General features: G+C 50.7%; 3 protein-coding genes across 3 annotated transcripts; 1 reads left to right on the forward strand and 2 right to left on the reverse strand.

Moving 5' to 3' along the window:
* Positions 1–1311: 1311 nt before the first annotated feature.
* NCLIV_036370 (conserved hypothetical protein) lies at positions 1312–1836 on the reverse strand (the record flags this gene model as incomplete). The annotated part of the gene is made up of 3 exons (XM_003883838.1): positions 1312–1498; positions 1532–1743; positions 1807–1836. 3 exons carry the CDS (start codon positions 1834–1836, stop codon positions 1312–1314), a joined length of 429 nt encoding a protein of 142 aa, XP_003883887.1.
* Positions 1837–8365: 6529 nt separating this feature from the next.
* NCLIV_036380 (conserved hypothetical protein) lies at positions 8366–13117 on the forward strand (the record flags this gene model as incomplete). The annotated part of the gene is made up of 8 exons (XM_003883839.1): positions 8366–8536; positions 9262–9537; positions 10300–10592; positions 10962–11004; positions 11192–11334; positions 11923–11969; positions 12589–12653; positions 13034–13117. 8 exons carry the CDS (start codon positions 8366–8368, stop codon positions 13115–13117), a joined length of 1122 nt encoding a protein of 373 aa, XP_003883888.1.
* A 1901-nt stretch (positions 13118–15018) lies between these two features.
* NCLIV_036390 (conserved hypothetical protein) lies at positions 15019–17379 on the reverse strand (the record flags this gene model as incomplete). Its single annotated transcript, XM_003883840.1, has 1 exon — positions 15019–17379. The coding sequence occupies one exon, from the start codon at positions 17377–17379 to the stop codon at positions 15019–15021; it is 2361 nt and encodes a 786-aa protein (XP_003883889.1).
* Positions 17380–19001: the final 1622 nt, after the last annotated feature.

Genomic DNA, 19001 nt, shown 5'->3' on the forward strand with positions numbered 1-19001 from the left:
TTCGTTGAAGGATCGCAGTGCTTACCTCCTTAACCCCACGGAGCTTATCCTGGGCTTCCTCCCTAAAAGATCGGATCATTTCCTCTAGTGAGTTCCCCGCGGCATCGTCGGTGTCAGCTTCGTTTCCGGCGAACACAGAACGAAGTGCCGGATGCTTGAACTCCAGATTAAATTCGGGAACACAGTCCGGCAGAACCCGCATTCTCTCCAGAATTTGCTCCTTTTCCTGCATCCCCTGATATCTCAACAGATACTTGACGCATCGTCTACCTGCGTGATGCTCACTGCTTCAACGTTGAGTGCGAGCTTAGCAAAACTCGCCCTTTGGTACTCGATGAGCCGCAGAAACTTCTTTTGAATCTCGGATTCCGCACTTTTGAATCTGACAGCAGTGGAGAGAGTTGCCGTAACTGCACGCAGGACCACCTCTTTGTGCAGCCTTACTCGGAGTGCACCCGATTTAGAAGTTTAAGTTTCCCGTCTTCTATGGACTCGGTTGCCCTCATCTAAACCAACACATCGGGTAGATTTTTAAAGCGCATGAAATCAACTTTCGACTCACTAGCAAACGCACAACGCTCTCCGGATAGCCGTCGGGTTGAGCAGGGGTAAAGTTGTCACGACCGTTGAAGGAGTCCTTTCCTGAAAAAAGTTGATACCGTCGATGTTCACGCAGCCTCTAAAAAAATGTTGCACTCACGTGGGGATGTCCCCTGCGATCGTTTCGCTGGGGAACAGGAACCTTGAGTGTATGTTCTCTGAATCTTGATACATCTCCTGTAATTGTGTATGCTTCGAATCTCTTCTGACTTTTTTTCTTGGGCGGACATCCACAAAGGGTGACGGGAAGGCCCGACAGCCATGCAGGCCTTGCGGCAAGCGGTGAGCGCCGGGTGATTCACGGCAGACCGTAGTAGGCACCTTGGAGGCCGCTGGATCGAACACTAGGTCGGCACCACTCGGTAGACTTTGCTGTCCACAAGATATCTAAATTTCTGGTCAGTTAACTGGGAAGAGTATTAATGAATCCTGTCGTTTTCATACCTGTGCGTGGTCGCGTCGAGTAGTTGCCGGCGGCGAAACGGCACTCAGAAAAGTGTCTGCGGATTCGCCAGCAGAAAGTTGTCAACGATTATCCGTTCGGAAGGATGACACAAGTGACAGCTCACTCTGAGTGACGGAGGAGTCCAGCAGAGTAACCTTTGACTGAGATTCGGGGGGAGCTGCCTGTCTTGCGTCATCGGCGGTGCAGCATGCTTCGCCTCCGTTCTGGACTCTACAGAGAAGTGATGGGTGACTGGTGAAACAATGTCACTTCTCGTCACAGTACCCGAGTCCGATGCTGACAGCCGACTCCTTGATGTTACTAGCACTGACCCCAACAGCGACGCTGCTGCCACATGATGTCCCTTCTAGAGACGACAGTGTCTCAGTTTCTTGTGACTGTCGGGATGGCGCGTGCTGGCCAAAAGTTTTGTTGACAGCCTGGCCCGTTTGGCTGTTAATAATTGTGCCGGGTGTGATGTCGCGCTGGTCTCTGGCTTGGGCATTTTGCACGCAGGCAACAGGATCAACGTTAGAATCCGAAGTGCCCGCTATATCAAGGAGGTCCGAATTCGGGATTGGCCATGTTATAACTTCACCGGCAGCCTCCAGGTCCTTCGTTGATGCGAATTCTACACGAAGACTGTGGTGCTTGGTTGGATGTGCAGTAAGCTGGGTGTTGACGATCAGCTGAGAAAACTGGCCTGCGCGAGAACGGGTGTTCAAACGGAACGTGCTCGGCCTCAGGAAAAGCGCCATTACTTCGGACAGAAGTGACGCTCGCCGACGCATTGCTTGCAGTCACATCTTGAGCGGGCCCGTTGTACGCCGATAGATCCGCAGAAGGTGCTTGCTCCTCTAAATCCTGTTGGGGAGAGAATTACCCCTTCCACTGTTGTCCTTGGTCCGGTATCCAAAAGCTCACCTTTGTCGAGGCAAAGTCATCCTTTTTCCGCAGTTTTCGCTGCTGGCAATTTGATAGGCTGCTGTGCTCACCGCCATCGCCGGCACCAGCCGATATGTGCTTCTCATTCGGGCTCGCCAAAGCGTCAAGCAAATCCTGGTCGGGGCCATCCATGCCCTGAAGTAATACCTAATAAGCCCACACCTGGCCGCGGTGTGTGACCATGTTACTCCTCACCCCAGGGTTTACGACACGTCCAAGAGCCTCAGAGAACTCATCAAGCCTCGATTGGTCGTGAAAATCCATATCTAATGTGACTGTCTCCACTTCTTCAAAACTAAAGTTTTTGCCTGATGGTGCCCTGCTTCAAAAGTCGGTTGAATGGTAGACTGAGCTCAGCGTTCTCACAGTCCTCAGGAGCTAGCATGAGTTGCAGACTAGCACGCGAGTCCTCGTATGACACTGCCTTCAAGCAATAAAGAGGGACCTCGAAATGCTCCTCCTGGCGGCGCAGATGGATATTTGCGGCGGGAAAGTGCAGTGGGACGACTTACAGCATCCTGGTCGCTTTTCACAACGATGGAAAACTGTTCCACCACCACCCGACCGGAAAAAGCCTTGTCCTGATCTTCTTGTTCTCTGAAAACCATTCATACGTGCCAGGACCGTCAGGCAGCTCACCTCCACCTCAATATGCGAAGCCATTTCTATGGGCTTCCCCCTCTCAACAGATCTTTGTGTCAAATAAGTGCTGATGAACGCACTTTTCTCCATTCCGTCAAACACAGGCATGTGTTCTCTGTGTTGAAGGGGAGCCAGTACTGCTTTAACAAACTTTAGCGCTCTCCTGGTTGAGGATATGTTAGCAAGTCCGAGTCTCGTTGCATTCTCGATGCCATGAAACGTCACGCTTGCTGTTGAGCGGAAATATATATAGGTAGTGCCAAACGAGAAAGTACATTCATCTTCGGTCTCACAGTATAACGCTCTGAGCTCCTCGTGAGCTGCTGTCTCGGCCGCATTTGCGATCTCGGTGAGCAGTTCATCAAACTGAACGTGATCGGAACGTTGAAGCGACAATTACTACACTGGGACGGTTGTTTTCACTGACCTCCCGTATCTGGGCAGCTGTTGGTTTGAAACGCTCAAGAAGCAGGTCTGCAGCCTGCGCTGCTGCAGTTGCGGACTTCGTGATCAAATACCCACGAGCCAAGCGCGTGCGAAGCGAAAGCTGCTCTGCACGAAATGATGGATTTGTAGTTTCACCATCATCTCCGGTATGTTGTGTGGGGCTTACCGTTCTTCCGTTCCTTCTGCACAAGAGTATGAGCAGCGATAGAGGCTTGGAGACAGCCGAGAATCAATTCTACAACGTCACAAATGTGCCCGCAATCACCAGCCATTTTCTTGATTTGCACTCCTACTCTTGAGCTTGCTTCCAAGAGCGGGCAAAATAGCGTCGAGGTTGTGCCAAAGCAAACGGAGCTGGATAGAAAAATCATGGAAACCGTGGCTGTCTATCGAGGGGGGAGGGTAGAGGGACTTTACAAGTAAATCCATGCAAATTTGTGTCGCCCTGGCCAGATATACCGCAGCATCGTCTTGCCATTTCTGCGCCACTGCGTCGACCACATCCTGAACTCCACGCGTAAAATGGCAATTCTACACAGACAATGTTCAATAGACTACCGTGTAGAGGAGCATGATACTGGGGGACGAAAAACACTCGGTGAGCTGCTTGTCCTCTAGCCCTTCTAGTACAACCAAAAGCGCCGCTACAGTTTTGTCAGTACGCGGTTCAGTCAAGCCTTCAAGCGCAATCGCCAGCAGTTCCTCTACGACTTGGAGATCGAGCATTTGGCACTCTTGTGGTTCAGCGGACAGAAGAAGTCTGATTTCTTTCAGAGCCAGTAAGAGGTCCTTTGAGCCACTTTCTCTGGCCCTCTTCAGGCCGGACCAGCAAAGCTGTGCCCACTCTTGCTTGGAGTCAACCGCCATGTTGCTTTATTCCAACCACCAGAACAAAAGGCGCTGAACTTGAATTACAGCTGATAAATGGAGGAGGAAACGACACACTTTGATACTCACGGGGAAACCCGTATCACACGCACACCCTATCTCGGTGCCTGTCAGTTCGTTGTCAGATAGGGATGGCTGACCGTGAGGTCCGCCAGACACATGTGTCGGGACGTAAGCCAGTTGGGTGTACGGACACGCGCGTCACGAGATTTGCACCGCAAACGGTGCTGTCAGTGGCAGTGAATGTAAAAACTATGCGGTATTTTGATAGCTGCTCTCATGGAAAAGCACGTATTCGTCTCAAGCAGTTCATCCTGTCGACGATACAGAGATTTTCACGTGGGGAAAGGCTCTGCGAACTGACTCAAAAGTGTAGCGCCTCGACATGTTAATTTCATGTCGAGCGTGTGTTTGACAACCATTAAGCAGGAGAAGCAGAGCACGAGTCATCCACCTTCTACGTGATGATGTTTGTTTCATGCATGACGCATGGCAAGGTGTTTGCCTGAGACAATAAAGCGACAGACGTGTTGCAATCCTGTGTGTACTCTGTGTCCGTAGCCGACGGCATCCATCCTATCTGGCATGCTGTTCTGTGGCGTGCCTCGACCTGTTAGTGGAGAAGTTTCTATTCTTCAGTGTCCAGGAGATAAGATTGGTCACTGTCATGCCTGGGTGGCAAGCCAAATGCGAGACGCTGTGAAGACGACTCGTCAAACTGATTAACAACTCTACTCATTGCCGCCTCCCAACGAGCACACTGTGGGTGCCCACTGTTGCAGCGCGGCAATCACTCATACAAGTAATGTATAAGACGACCACACACCAGTGAACAGCGGAGCTCAAGCCGCTGAAAAGTCACACATATGTGCTGTGAACAAATCTTAGCGCCCAAACTGTCGGTTTTGCAAATGGAAGGAGCTTCTAGTTGGCTTTGCGTCTCTCACCACGGTTGGAGTGTAGGCCGTCTCCACCAGTCTCAGATACGCCCCTTCCAGATGCCACGTATCAAAAAGCCGCCGTAAAAGCGAAAGAAGGAAATCGAAAAACTATGCAAATTGCATATACCCCCTACTTCTTCTTGCCCTTCCTTCCTTTTTTGTTGCGAGCGTTCTTCTTCATTGCCACATACTCTTCTCTTTGTCGTATTCCTCTCCAGTACGCCTGAAGGAGGGTAGCTGCTGCGGCCAGCCTTTGTAGATTTCTATCGGTGATAGTCTGGCGAGCGTTCTGTATCTCGTCTTCCTGTTGGATCCTTTCATTCTCTTCATTGATAGCTTGCAACTGTCTCTGCAGATGGGCCACGAACTCTTCCTTCGCTGCGTTCTTTTTTGCGACCTCCCTAACCTCTGCAGTACATCGATCTCACACGAGGGTGGCAGTGTATCATCTACGGTAGTGCAAGCAGCTCTTCAAATAGACCGTGAACACATAAGATCATCGAGTATAATGATATGCTCCTGAATGTAACGGTACAGGCTCACTCAGCTAGACGAGCCCAAAACCATAACTTCGTAATGTCAATAGTTTGCGAGTGAACCCTTCAGAAGGAACTACAGTGTGAAAGTGCTTACTTGCATCTTTTTCGATCATTTCACGATCATATGTTTCGATGATTCGCTCCAGATCTTTCTCTGCGATCTTCTTCTTGCTCTTCAACGTGTCGGTTTCCTCTTTCCCTCGAGAGAAGATCATGGAATTATGCTTTTGTTGCTGGGTGATGCGTGATGCGAGTTCTGACACCCGCACGTCAAAGTTTCGTGTGTGCTCCTCTTCCCGCTTTCTATACTGTTCATGTAACTGTGCAAGGCGTTGTTCTGTGAAATCATGGACATCCTGTAAGTCTGCCTTCAGTTTGACAACCATTTCTGATGACCGATTAGAGGCTTTCTCTCTCTCCGTTCGAAGAAGCGTTAGCTGCTTTTCGAGTTCTGTCCGTCGCGACGAGGCGGCCTTCTCCTGCTCGATGTACCGTTCTAACAACTCTTTCCTTGCTCGCTCTTCTTCAACTGTCATCTTCATCCTTTTTACCATGACATCCTAAACACAAGAAAGGATCATGGCAACAACCGTCACCGTGGTAAATTGGATCTTCTAGGAAAAAAGGTGGCAATCTGACCAACTGGGGGAAATGATTCTTCACCTGCATATCTGCCAGAGTATGAATCAGCTTCATAGGGTTTATCGGACGTGTCTCCTGGAAAGCTCTCAATTCCTGAACAATGTTCGGAATCATTCGCATTCTCCGGCATAGATCCCGAGTATTCTTCTCAAGCTGCTCTGTAATTTCTTGGATATCATCCGTATCCAGTGTCACCAACGAATCCTCATTGGCATTGTTGATATTTCCTTGATATAATTCCTCCAGGCGGATTTGGTTGGCTAACTTCCTTGCCAACTCGGGCCCAAGGAAGTTTGACACTTTGTCGCCTTCATCATTCTGGATGCCTTCAAGAACCTGTACGAAAACGCTCTGATGTACATGAAGGAGTGAAAGAGAAACCGTGTCTTGAGCTTTCCGTTTCAATGCTGCTCGGCAGATACAGAATGCATACCTGGCGGGTGGCGACTGAGAGATACGTGAGCTTCTCTGTCAGCTCCTCCATGATTGCCACAACGCGCTGGGCGTCAACAGTCATTGACTTTCCTGAGGCCATTTTGATTGATAGTCTTGCTTAGCCTGCGGCGTTAAGCCCATATATCTGGAGAAGTATTCCCATCCCAGTTCGATGCTTCGATAGGTTGCAAGAAGCTGCCCGAAGTTTGAACACGATTTCACACGAAGGCAGCTGCGGTTGTGGAGGACGGATGTTGAGTTTTCCCATCCTCCACGGGTGCGGCCGACACAGAAAAGACGTTTCCTTTTCAGTCAGGTGGCTAAATGTCAATCAAACATGCGAATTTTTGTTTTTCCATGAAGTCTATTTGGAAGAAGAGTCTTGATAGTAGTACCGTTAAGTACGTAATATACAGTCCCAGCAGTAGCGGTTAAACTATAGAAGAGTCGAATTTCCGGTGGATGACTGAAGAAAATATGAGACTGTAGGCGCTGGGCTAATTTACAAGCCCTTAAAACATGGCGTTCAATCAAGCGGCCGTAGACAAAAATGTATAGCAATAACACAAGATTGAGCACGGCCCGCTGATCCCTCTTTCCCTCCAGAAAGCGGAGGCCGACTACAATGTAAACCTCCGAAGGAGCCTCGATTTGGGAGTGTACGAATTGTTGTCACAGCAAGAGCCTGGACTTTCCTTTTCGTGGTACTCTGGTATAACGCGGTAAAACGGCGGCGCAATGGCGCGGATCCAGTCGGGCGCAACTCAGTCCCGCGTCTTTCCAGTTAAGCCTACTACACTGGGGAAGGATCCGTTGTTGCTTTCGACAGAGCTACCACTACTTAACTTAGCCATTCATGCAAAACCATAGTTACGAGAGACTTTGATCCAGTAAACAAGCGTTGCTGCCCGATTCTAACGGCATCTTTCTTGGGTATGATTTACATTGTGTTCTCGTGTGCATGCAGACGCAACAGTTTGCGCCCTCCGGTCGTCTCACAACCCTTTCCCTCGTAGGCCACCCTGCAGAGCAACAAGAACAGTTATTTCTTTTTGAATAACGTGGCTCTGGGAGACAAGGCAACAAGAACAAACGAAAACTCACTCGGCAGCTCCATGCGGCCTTTTCGCTAGGTTCGCAACGCCACACACACAGCGCCAGCGCGCGATCAGAACCATTCGAGGTCACCTTTGCGAGGAGCTTCTTGGCCGACGTTTTCGTAGTGGAGAAGTGTGATCCAGTGCTTGCCACCATGCCGGGGTCTAGTTTTTTCTGAAGGTCACAGTCTCCTTTCTTCCGAGAGCCGGGAAACACGGCACATGGCGAATGCGTGTGTTTTGATGCAAAGGCAGAAGACGCAACCCCGGAGTTTTTTTACTTTTCCTTATTCCTTCTCGGAGGGCAACTGCATTTATCTCCTGAGTTGGCCCCTTGACATGCACGTGCACATGGCTTTCTTGTCTCCCATTATCAAACGTGTGCTTTTGCGCCGAACGAAATAATCGTATGCAGCCCCCAACGTCGTGAGAATATTACTCGTATCCTCTTTCACTTCAATGCGGTAGCCACTGAAATTTGCACAGTCCCACCAAGTCGTGTTTTGTCTCTTTACGCTGGGCTTTTCCGATTCCTCTGCCTTTCCGAGGGGTAACAGTGCATGCTCGATCCGTTGCTGCCCTCGAGCATTTAATAGCCGTGCTATAAAGTGTGGCCTATGCGCTGAATGTACACACAGCCTGCGTTTTAGCACACCCCCGCGCAAAGACGTTCATATTGAAGAAGTGGACCGCGGCGGAGGTCTCTTGAGTAGAGTCGGCGAAAGGTCGTGATCGTTTTCAAAAATGTCGTCGCATGCTTGGGACGGAGCCGAGCTGAGCGCGGCGGAGCAGGCATTTCTGTCATACGAGTGGGGAAAGAGCGCAAAATGGCAAGCTTACCTCGACAGCTTGTATCCGACTCCGCCGCTGAACAAGATGATGAAGTGGAAGAAGAAGTTCTTCAAGACGCACGAGGTGGGTTCGATTTGGAAAGACTCCTCCCGTCCTTTCTGGATTCACGGCATCTCACTTCGTATTCCGTGACCATATTCATAACAGTACACTTTTGTAGTAGTGCATGCGCCTGTGTTTCGATTCGAAAGCAATACGCGAGGGATGAGTCTTACGTTTCACTGGGTCTTCTCTCAGCTGCATGCTCGCTATGGAAAACCCTTGGGGCGTTCTACCGTGTTTTTCCAAACATTGCGTGAGCGGGCCGTGGTCCTTTATTCGGTGAGGCGAATCGCAGGCTTCTGTCCCAAAGGGCGGGGCAAGAGGTGGGTTGTGTTGACAGCGCATTGTGGTTCCAGGTGCTTCCGTCATGAAGAAAGGGACATATCCGTGTGGGTACAGTCGCACTGCCCGCGACCAATCGCGGACACAGACATGCCAGCAGTTTAATGCGAGTTGTCGAACAAGGTCCGGCGTTCTTTGTGGTACTGGCTAGAACTGCATTGATCGTCCATCTCCACACCTAATCTCACGCCGATGAACACTGCTTTCGTAGGAGAACCCTCTTGACATTTACTCTGGTAGCGTTACGATGATTACTTCAAAACAGAAAAGGTATAACATAGCCTTTTTGGAAAGGCCCCTTAAGGGGCCAGCAGAAAAATCGCAAGAACTCTTCAGCGATATGTGCATGGCAGTTGTAAGCTTATTCTTTTTTGCCCCGGTATGCTGTGTTGTTTCAACTGCAGAACCCAAATTTTGATCCGGATTCTCCTGCTCTGGCAGCTGCCCTCGAACAGTCCTCGACACAACAGCCACGCTCTCAAGCTCCACCATCGGGACCAAGCGGAAATGTGCCAACGTATCCTTCCTATTCTCGTCCGTCTCAAAGTTACTCATCACCGGCACGAACGTCCTTCCTTCGATCCAAAGTTCTTCCTCCTCTCTGTGCTATGGGCCTTGCCGTCGGTGTCGCTCTCTCTTTACTTTCAGTTTTTTCTTCTCAAGACCCCGAACAGCCTACCGTAAGTTCTTTCGGCTGCAGCGCTCGTGTTGCTACAAGTACCAATGGGGAGCGGCCGATACACTGAGCGTTCCCAGGCGTGTGGTGCCAGTGGAGGTTCCTTACCTGAAACACGGCACCACACGTTTGCTCGTTCTTTTTATTTCCACAAGCGATGTTCGCGAGTCGGGGGGCGGCCATCGTCCTGTCGAATGGGGCAACCGAAGCAGCGTGCTGTGGTCAACGACCGGCGTTCTCGTTAGCCTGGATATCCTTGCTGGTAAAAGTCGTCTGTCCAGGACGGCAAACAGGACGGTTGCTTGCGCTTTCGATCCTTCTATTCCAATGGACGCATGTGTTGCGGAACGAGAAAACGCGCTCATGCCCCGCAGTGCAAAGTTGTCAACTGCATGCGCGGCCGCACACACTGGGTTTTCCAGTATGAGAGACCGGGTTCTCTTGTCAGTTGTATTTCGATTGACAGGCAATTCCGCTGTGCGACCAGCAAGAATTTTGGTATTTGGGGATCAAGGCAGATTGCACAGTGCTGCGATCTACCGGAGTCCTCGTTGGCAGGAAACGGCGTGTAGCCCCGTTTTCGCGGCGAGCTCAGAAAGGCGTCCCGAAAGGAACTGCACAGAACAGGGTTTGTCTTTTCGCGACTTTGAGGGTGCCCGGAATGCTGCGTATTGGGGAGGAAGGACGAGAACACTCCTGGCGGCGATGCGCGTTTGATGCGCTATAATTTCTTTCCTTCTCATGTGCGTTGTCTCTCACCACGCAGCGCCCCGGACTCACGGGTTCTGTCCTCCTCTTTGGATCGTTCGTGCTTCACGTCTACATCGTTCTGGGAGGCCCGCCGATCCGCTTTTCAAATTTCTCGGAGTCGATCGCTACAGACCTCCCTCCGTACTTCCAACAAGCTCTTCACTTGGATGCCGTTCACGCACTATTCTACTTGATGTTCACGGCGTCTATGCCTACCTCTCTTCCGGTTATCCTCTCGCCAGCACTCTCCGCCGTTCTCGTGTTCTTCACTTTGATGGCAGGCGACGGCATCCCAGCCATCGTCAAGACGTAAGCATGGGCGAGTCGCACTGTTAAGGCAACGCCGATCCTTCGGAGTGGTCTGACGCTCCTTTTTCTTGCGCTCTGTTTCGGCGTTTCGGCACCAACAAGTAGGCCGCATGAGTCAGGATGCGCAAAGGCATCAATCAAGGCAAAAGCCTCCAGTTTTTTTCAGCCGACACGGAGAAGGGAAAGTTTGGAATGGACAGGAACAGAAGGCAAAATATTGACGGCATTCCAATACGTATTGTGTTGTTTCGACGAACTCTCTCCCACGACTGGAATTCTAGAATCCCTAGTATCTGCTGTCCTCTAATCCGAAAGTCTCCTTCATGTGACAGTTTGTGTAAATTTTGTCGTGCCGTTTATGTTCTGCAGCAACCCTCTTCTCCGCAAGGCCACTATGAAGGTGCAATCCAATGTAAGCCTGTTTCTGGCAATGCCTATGTGAGTTGGGGGAATCAACTACTTTCTTTTCGTCGGACATACACGAACAAACGCGACACTGGTCGATCGGGAGGGACCGTGTCAGCGTTGCAGGTGTGCCACGACAGCTCCACTTGATCTCGCAGATCTGGGGTGTTGTCTCCTTTGGCCTGTTTTTGCAGAGAATGCTCTTGATGCAGCAACGCGCCGACGTGGAAGTGTTCTTTGGCCTCTTTTTCATTTTGTCGCGGATTTTGACACTCAACTTCTCCGTCTCCAACAGCGTCATTCCCATTTTCCTGTACTTTCACCTCTTCAGAATTCGGTATGCCCGTAAAAAATGGAGTCCGGCGTCTGGCGCGTGTGTTTTGTTACCACCTCGAGACCTCAGTGTCTCTCGACGCCCGGAAACTCAAGATGTTGCGAAAGTCTGTTTTTCAACAGGCGAGAGGAGACGGCCCTAGCAAATCCTGTACTGCTCTGCCGACATGTGCCAATCTGGGGGCCGCAGTTTGTTCGGCGGTGGGCAGACTTGCTTATCCATTGCTCTTTCTCTTAGCCGAAACGTAAATGAATTCGACCAACTGGTTTTTGAAGAGCCATAAACGCTTTGTGGCGTCGCCGATCACAAACGGGCGCAACGGCCTGCGCTGTCACCTTCGCGATATGCGGAGGTGTGCTCTCTGATGTGGACGCGCCGCACTGGGTGATGCTGTCATGTGACTCGTCATGTTGAGATGCCTTCAGTTTCGTTTGGAGGAGCCCAGAGGCATGATACTGTCCCGCAACACTAGAATTGCCACTGGGCAACCAGGAGCTCCTGCTCGTGGATGCATTTAGTGGCGTTCCTAACAAAATGCAAAGAGTCGCGAAAGGCCGTTTTTGGTGTGTCCTCGTACTGCGACCTTTCCAGATACTCTACATGCGGATTCACGCACACTACGTTCCGGCGAATTGATGGTAATGGATGACAAGAACACAGCGAGTCGAGGGGCTTGTAGGCACTGTTGCCTCCATTGGCACTAGCCACGTTATCCCTCGTCGTCTGCGGCTGTATCGGTAGTAACACGTGCTGTATCTTTGACACGTGCCGTATCTTTTCCCCCTTCTGTAGGCTAAGCGGACAAAGCAATTGTTTGCTTAGCATTGACCATTTGACCAAGCCACAGTCGCAGAGCTTCTTCCAACCCTCGAAAAAGCATACAGGAGGACGTTTCATTTATTCTCGGAGGCCGCATGCTGCAGCACGCCTGTTAGTTGCTTTCAACCCAAATTTGTCTGTAGTTTCGTCCATTTATGGCTGTGTCCATTACCACGTAAGAAAGTCAACAAAGTACAGGCAAGCTGCGGCTCGCACGCGTGTAGCCTGGGACTGTGTTGATGCGGTTGGTAGGGTTTTGCCCCGGTGTAGAACTGCAACGCAGGGAACAGTATCCAAGTCTGTTCGGTGGATGGCGGCTTCTGGGGATCTCTTGAAGGACGCTGCCGCTCTCTGCCAGGGCTGACCGACCCTTTGTTTTCTGTGATGAGTCACGCTGTTTGTGCGGCCCGTTTCGGCGAATCATGTTTTTTTGTGCAGCCTTCATTTCGCGGTTCGTGTACAAGCCAGTCTGCCCCCCATTTGTTGGTTCTCTGTACCGCCGGGTACGTGCTCCTGCAAGGCTACGTAGTGCACTACGCAGCAGATCTAACGCGTTTGTATTTTGATTCTCTTCCGCTTCAATACAGTAGACAGATCGGAGATACTTATCAAGTGATGCGTAGGAATGGCGTGCCGCTGGGGCTCATGGTCATCAAGCCTAGATGTGGGTGCTGTCCTACGAGATTGTTTTATGATTTGGAAATTGACGGAAATGGTGGCTTTATGCTAGTGACTGGTTGTCACCCTACAGACTAGGCCCCATATTTTACGGACTTGGGCAAGGGAGTTACGGTAAATGGGTATATCCGATTGCAGCAAGTCCGATATGTGACCGCCGGGCCACACTCGTAGGAGGTTTCGTTGCTTGCTGTCTTCTTTCCAGATTCAGACACTGTGCAAGGCCCTGGTGGATCCCCACACTTCACCGCCAGCTGCAGCATCCCAACAGCGCTGCTTCATTCAGTGAAGTTGACGTATCTTCTTGGCCGTTGTCATCCATGACAGGGTTGACAACATTTGCGATACGCAGTTTCTGCACGGAAGCCGATCACATGAAGGATCGAGAACGCTGCAACCGGGGCAAGGAAGCCTTGGTATTGGGTCGAGCGTGCTTGAACACCTGCATGTGCCTATGTGCTCGCACCATCGGCGTAGAAAAAATAAGCTACAGATGTGAGATGTACAGTCAGTTGTGGAGTGATTCCGTATGTTTACTCTTTAATTCGTGGGCGCCAAACAAGACCATCAGGCGTGCGTTGGCTAGTCCCTGTCGACAGTTTTTGCAATGCATAGCGGGAGAGGATGTAAACGGTTTGCCGGCGAGAGAGAGAAAAACAAAAGTTGTGCACGCAAACAGTTGGTGACCTACACGAAACCGTGACACCGCTGGACTCCAGATCCTTTTCGGGTACCACGGATGCATCCGTGTTCAGAGCCTGCCTGACTGCCCTGACCGGCAGGGCGGTAAGAAATAACTCAGCCGCCTTGACTGGAGTGTACTACTGTGGGGACGGACTTGCAAAATGAACCGTTGAGCAGTTCTGCTTCGTACGTTTTACTAAGGCACAAGAACGGTTGGATTTCAGTGTTTTCGGAATCAGACGCGTGGGCACCATATTCTGACACACCTTAGCCAGCTCAACTGATGGGGAAGAGATTTCCAAGAGGAAAGGCTGCGTGTGGAGACATTTTACGCCCTTTTCAGAAACGGCTTGCCTTCTTTACGTTGGCACGTGTCTTCGAAAGACTCCACAGTTCATTCGTATATAATTCGTGACTGGTAGAGCATCGGTATGAAGGTAAATCGTGTTAGCATAGCTCTCATTTACTGAAAAAACGCGTCGTCCTTCCTCTTCTCTCGCGCTCTTCCTTCCTCTCCCCAATTGTTCCCGTGCCTCTCTTGTTTTTCTGTCATGAAAAACTTTCTCTCTTATCTCCTAAATCTTTGCCGCTCTGCCAAAAATGGGTCCTTTCGTTCAGAAAACAAGGGAACACAAGGTAACACCTGCTGCTGGTTACAGAAGTCAGTGCATTGTACACCAGCCGTGCCCGTATCAGGAGTCAATTCGGTTAATAACAGCCCTTCTGTACCGCAGGGGCCGACGTACTTCATGTCCATCTTCCCAGCTCTCAAGTCCGGAGGGTAAATGGGCTTTGTGGAGTGTCAGCTGTTTCTACAGTCGAGCCTTGCGGGATGTTCTTGTTTCACAGACGCGTCAGCGGTTTCCCTGTTTACGGAAACGAGTTAGTGTGGCTTTTGCGTCAGCGAACGTTATTGCAGTACGTCAGAACAGAAAGGATACGTGGAAACGCACTGCGCAATGTACTGCATGTGGCTCATTGCTCAATAGAGCTTGACCCACGAGGCCGTCGCTGTATCACGATAGGATGAGTGCCGCGCACACGGGTTGACTCAAATAAGTGCAAGACAGCAAAAGAGAACCCTTCCTAGTGCTCAGCAAGCAAGCGAAGAGGCGGGCATATATATGGTTTGATTGTTTTTATCGGGTGTGCTTGTGGCAGGGCGACAAACAGGCCCTTTGTGCCGGAGGTCCGTGACTTAGGTGGTCGCGTTTAGGGTATACTTCATCCTGTGCCAAACCATGAAAAAGATACCCTCCCCTAGGTGACCTAACTTCCGCTCGTCTCAGGAAGCGTAGACTGGTTCGTTTTCGAGCTTGTGCCGCAAAACATGAGCCCAACAGAATGGGGAGAAGGGCTCCTGTACATGGGTGAACTGGAGCCGCTGAAAATTTCTCTGAAATTTTTAGATGTTGTCGCCGCCGTGACAGGAGTCGAAAGGAACGGGGATCCTCACTCTCGCGGATATCAACAGTGTATTCACATATAAGAAAGGAGAATGTTCTGTCACTCACCTTTCTCTCTCAGCACATTCGCGGACCGATAGCACCGTTCGTCGCGCGACTGGGAACGAGTGAAAGAACCTGGCTGCCCCCAAGAAAGTCGCTGCGCATTACTTGATGGATGAGCACCTGGTTCAAACGACCAAGATTGCCTCCCCTCGACACTGAAATAACCTCGCCCCGGAGTGGTAACAGCTGCAAATTGGTCTTGAGATCTAGCCGCTGTCGATGCGAGTGGCACCAGCTCAGGAGAGGGCAACTCACACACTGGACTCGGCTGCAATGGACAGCTGATAGACGCTAGAGGATGAGAAACTGTCTGAATCGGAGGATGGCATACGTTTGCAAACGTGACTTGTGTGTCTATTCTGGTGCTGGGAAAAGGTCTTGACAAACGCAGAGTTGACTGATGCACGCCGGTAGTCTCCCGAAGAGGTTCTCGGCACGGCGGTATCGCTGGACGATACACTAGAGATGCCAACGGGATCCGGCTGAGGCGGCCTGGAGCTGTGGTAAAGGGAGCCTCTAGCAGGGTGTTTTGATCTCCTTCTGCAGGACTCGGGGTGCCTTCTTGCGCAAGACGGGGAGAAGACAGGAGGTTTCCTCCCCATTTGTCTGTCCTTTCTGGAACCGTTTCAAATTGACACTTTGGCGATATCTGCCCAGTCCGTCTACTGGTTTGTGTGATGATCGTAGGTGCCAGGGAAGCGGCTGTCCGATCCGCCTTCAGCCCACAATTTGTAGATTGTATGCAACACCACGGACCTGGACAACAGTCGTCGCAAGACTGTGCACATGTAGCGCGCACCAAAGGATCTTGGATAGCAAGGCCACCTTTCGCATCAGACTCATCCCTCGGCTGCCGTGCACAGTGCGACCGACACGTACGAGGGTTCGCCGAATGTGGACATTCTTTCTGGGAAAAATGTGACAGCCCCCATTGAGATGATGAACACGGCGATGAGAGACAATGACAAGACAAGTCGGTTTGGGAAGCAGCTAGATGCTTGTTTCTGCTGCCTGAGTTCGGCGTTTCGCTTTTCGGTTTCGCCGACGCAGAACGGAGGAAGCCGCAATTGGAATCTTTCGACATAAAGCGCCCAGTCGGAAACTTGAGGCCGCTCAGTTCAGTGCCCCCACTGTCACTCTGTGTTCGTAGGTGAGGCGATGGAACAGATATCTGCACGCTTTGTCGTTGCGGTCCTTCACGCGTGTCGCCCACGAGACAGGCGGACAGAAGTTCCTCCCTGAGCCGTTCCCTGGTCGCGGCTGTCGAGCCAGGTTCCGAGCCTTTGTCACCCGATATAGCTGTTTTCGAGTCCCTGGGATACGACAAGGACTCCAGTAGCGGCAGCTTTGACGCCCGAGCGGAGACTTCAGCTTTATTATCCACAGCATCCGTGAACGAGGTTTGCAGGCCACTATGCGCCCGCAACAAAAGTGCCGGAGTCTTGCTAACAGACACCGGCCAGGGTGGTAACCGGAACTTCTGACGCAAGTAGAGATCGTTGTAGATTTGGGAGAGTTTCTGCTGGCTCTTTTCTTCCAGAATGTTTATTCTACACTTGAGCCTTTCTGCAAGCCTAGACGACGAATCAAGGCAATCAAGGAGTTTCAGGTATGTCCTGCGAGAACTGTCGCGCTGACACTCCTTCCGTTTGTTGAGGAGGGAATGACTAGACGCATACGTCTCTGTAGAAAAGCGATTTGCGTACTCTCGCGCCTGCTGGAGACCCGTCCACAGGCGCTGGCTTTCGACCTTGAGTGATCGCAAACCCTTGAAAACGCCATCTAACTGACCAGGCACGGGCACACTTTGATCTCCCGTAGAGCCGTCCTCAACAACCGACACATCGGATTTATGACGCGACCGAGTTTGCTTACGAGTTCGGCTTCTTGAAGTCCTTTGAGTGCTTGTTGTACTCGGAGATGATATGCTGAGTGTGTCGCTCAGAGGCTTCGGATCCAATGCAGGAATGAGAGGGATTGCTGCGGATGTCGCTGGATATGTCATGGTGGGGGGATCGAGGGCCACTCTGTTGTAGAAAAAACAGCGCGGCAAGCGGCTTCCAGTGGAGGTCGCAAGATCCTCCCTTTTTCTCCCTGCATCTTGTTGCGACTGTGGCAGTCCCGCCGTAGATATCTGTCTGTCCACTGCTTCTATTGTGGCCTTGAGGCACTGAATACTTTTGTAACTTTCCCTGTCGATCTTGTCTAGAATACCTCTCAGTCGGTCTGTTTTATTCTGCTGGCCAGCATCCAAATCATCGATTCCTTCTTCCACGGCCACAGAGGAATCTTCTTGTGTCACCATCCATCCATTGAGGTTATACGACTGCAGGTGTTTTTCACTACACGGGTCCATCATCTCGCGTTCGGAAGGGGTACGGCCATACACAGAACTGTCCAGTATTAGCGGTCGAGCTCATGAAGATGGGATTTAACTAACTCAAACGCAGGAGTTCCCCAGAAGCCGTCCCACGGTAGTGGGGTTATGCGACACCCCTTTATGCGTGGAAGGGTGTCGAAAACGTATATATCGTGTTTCAAAAAAACAATGATCTTCAAGCAAGACACTGCCGTTGTACAGACGTTTTCGAACTTCTTGCAACGCGTCACATTCAGAACACCCTTCGTTCCGAGCGAAAATGCCACCTCTTGCTTCAGAATGGACCTTTGGAGTGAAATTGATCGGCAAGCGCTGCACGGTTAGATTCATATATAGATTCATATGATCACGAAGCGGCGTGTGAAAGACAGGCTCGTTCCTTCATCTACCATGTGTATACTACTTTGCAGTGCACACTATTCCCCCTGTGTTCGATGACGCAGCTTCCCCTGTTGATGTGAGAATCAAATTCCAGAAACCAGGTACACGTCGGAGCCTAATAGTCAGATTTCCCATCTCGTGCCTGAGGTGCGGCAAAGCCTCTAAAGCACGGTGCCTTGCAATGTGAGAGATTGTAACCAATCGATTGTTAACAGTTACACCGAGGACTAGTGTTCCCTGGCGTCTGCATGTTGCAAACATTAGAGACTCCGCTAGGCTGTTATGGGGCTGAGCGTTCCCACATTCAATTCTTTGGCGGGCTTGCCAATCTCTTTCACGCCAACATAGAGGAGGCATGCATCAGCGGGCGACTCCCTGCTCGAAATTCTCATCCGAGTAAACCTCTACACCGAAAACAGTCACAAAAAACTTTAAGGGAACATCCTCTGGCGAATTTGCGTTCGCCAGGTTTCTGCAGATATAGCATTAACTACTGGACATGTACCTCTTTCGCTACAGCACAGTCGGAATCGGAGTTCCTTCGACAGTTTTTTCGAATATTTTGTCGTTAGATAGTCTGCCAATTCATTAAAGAAGCTGCGCCCTGCTGAACACTTTTACGTACGAGATTCGACGTGGGCCACCGTGACCTTGTAAACGGCGCGCTGAAAAAATTGGCAGCTCCTGAACGCTCCTTGCCTGGTATGCACATACCTTGCCCGTATACAGTGGCTCTATCATCCGCGTTTTAAACAACAAAATAAGATTCATGCGTGATATTTAACACGAACTTCTGCTGATACGGGGTGTATTCTCTTGTTGAACGCTAACGCTCTTTACACTCCCCTGCATCGGAATAAAAAAGAACCGGAGTCTCTCAGTTGCGTACACGTAAAAACAAATGAGATCTCAAGCATCCTCTTCTTCATGGCCAATTTCGTAGGCCAACAGTAGCGGTTGAACTAGAATCGAGTATTATCCATACATACCTGGCGTAAAACGCGTTCATCCATCTACTAAGCAGGTGCCAGGCCAACTAGAACCCGATCCGTGTATTCCGTACACACTAACATCAGGAAGAAGACTACCAAAGTGAATATCAAGCTCTCAAACTGTACAGCGTGTGTCTATACCGTGCGGGTCCCCCTCGCCGGGAGGTTATGAACTTCGTGAGACTATTTCGGCGGGAGAGACGCGCACGTCTCGAATACTGCCAT

The sequence above is a fragment of the Neospora caninum genome, chromosome VIII (assembly GCF_000208865.1).
Source record: "Neospora caninum Liverpool complete genome, chromosome VIII".
NCBI classification, from domain to species: Eukaryota; Apicomplexa; class Conoidasida; order Eucoccidiorida; family Sarcocystidae; genus Neospora; species Neospora caninum.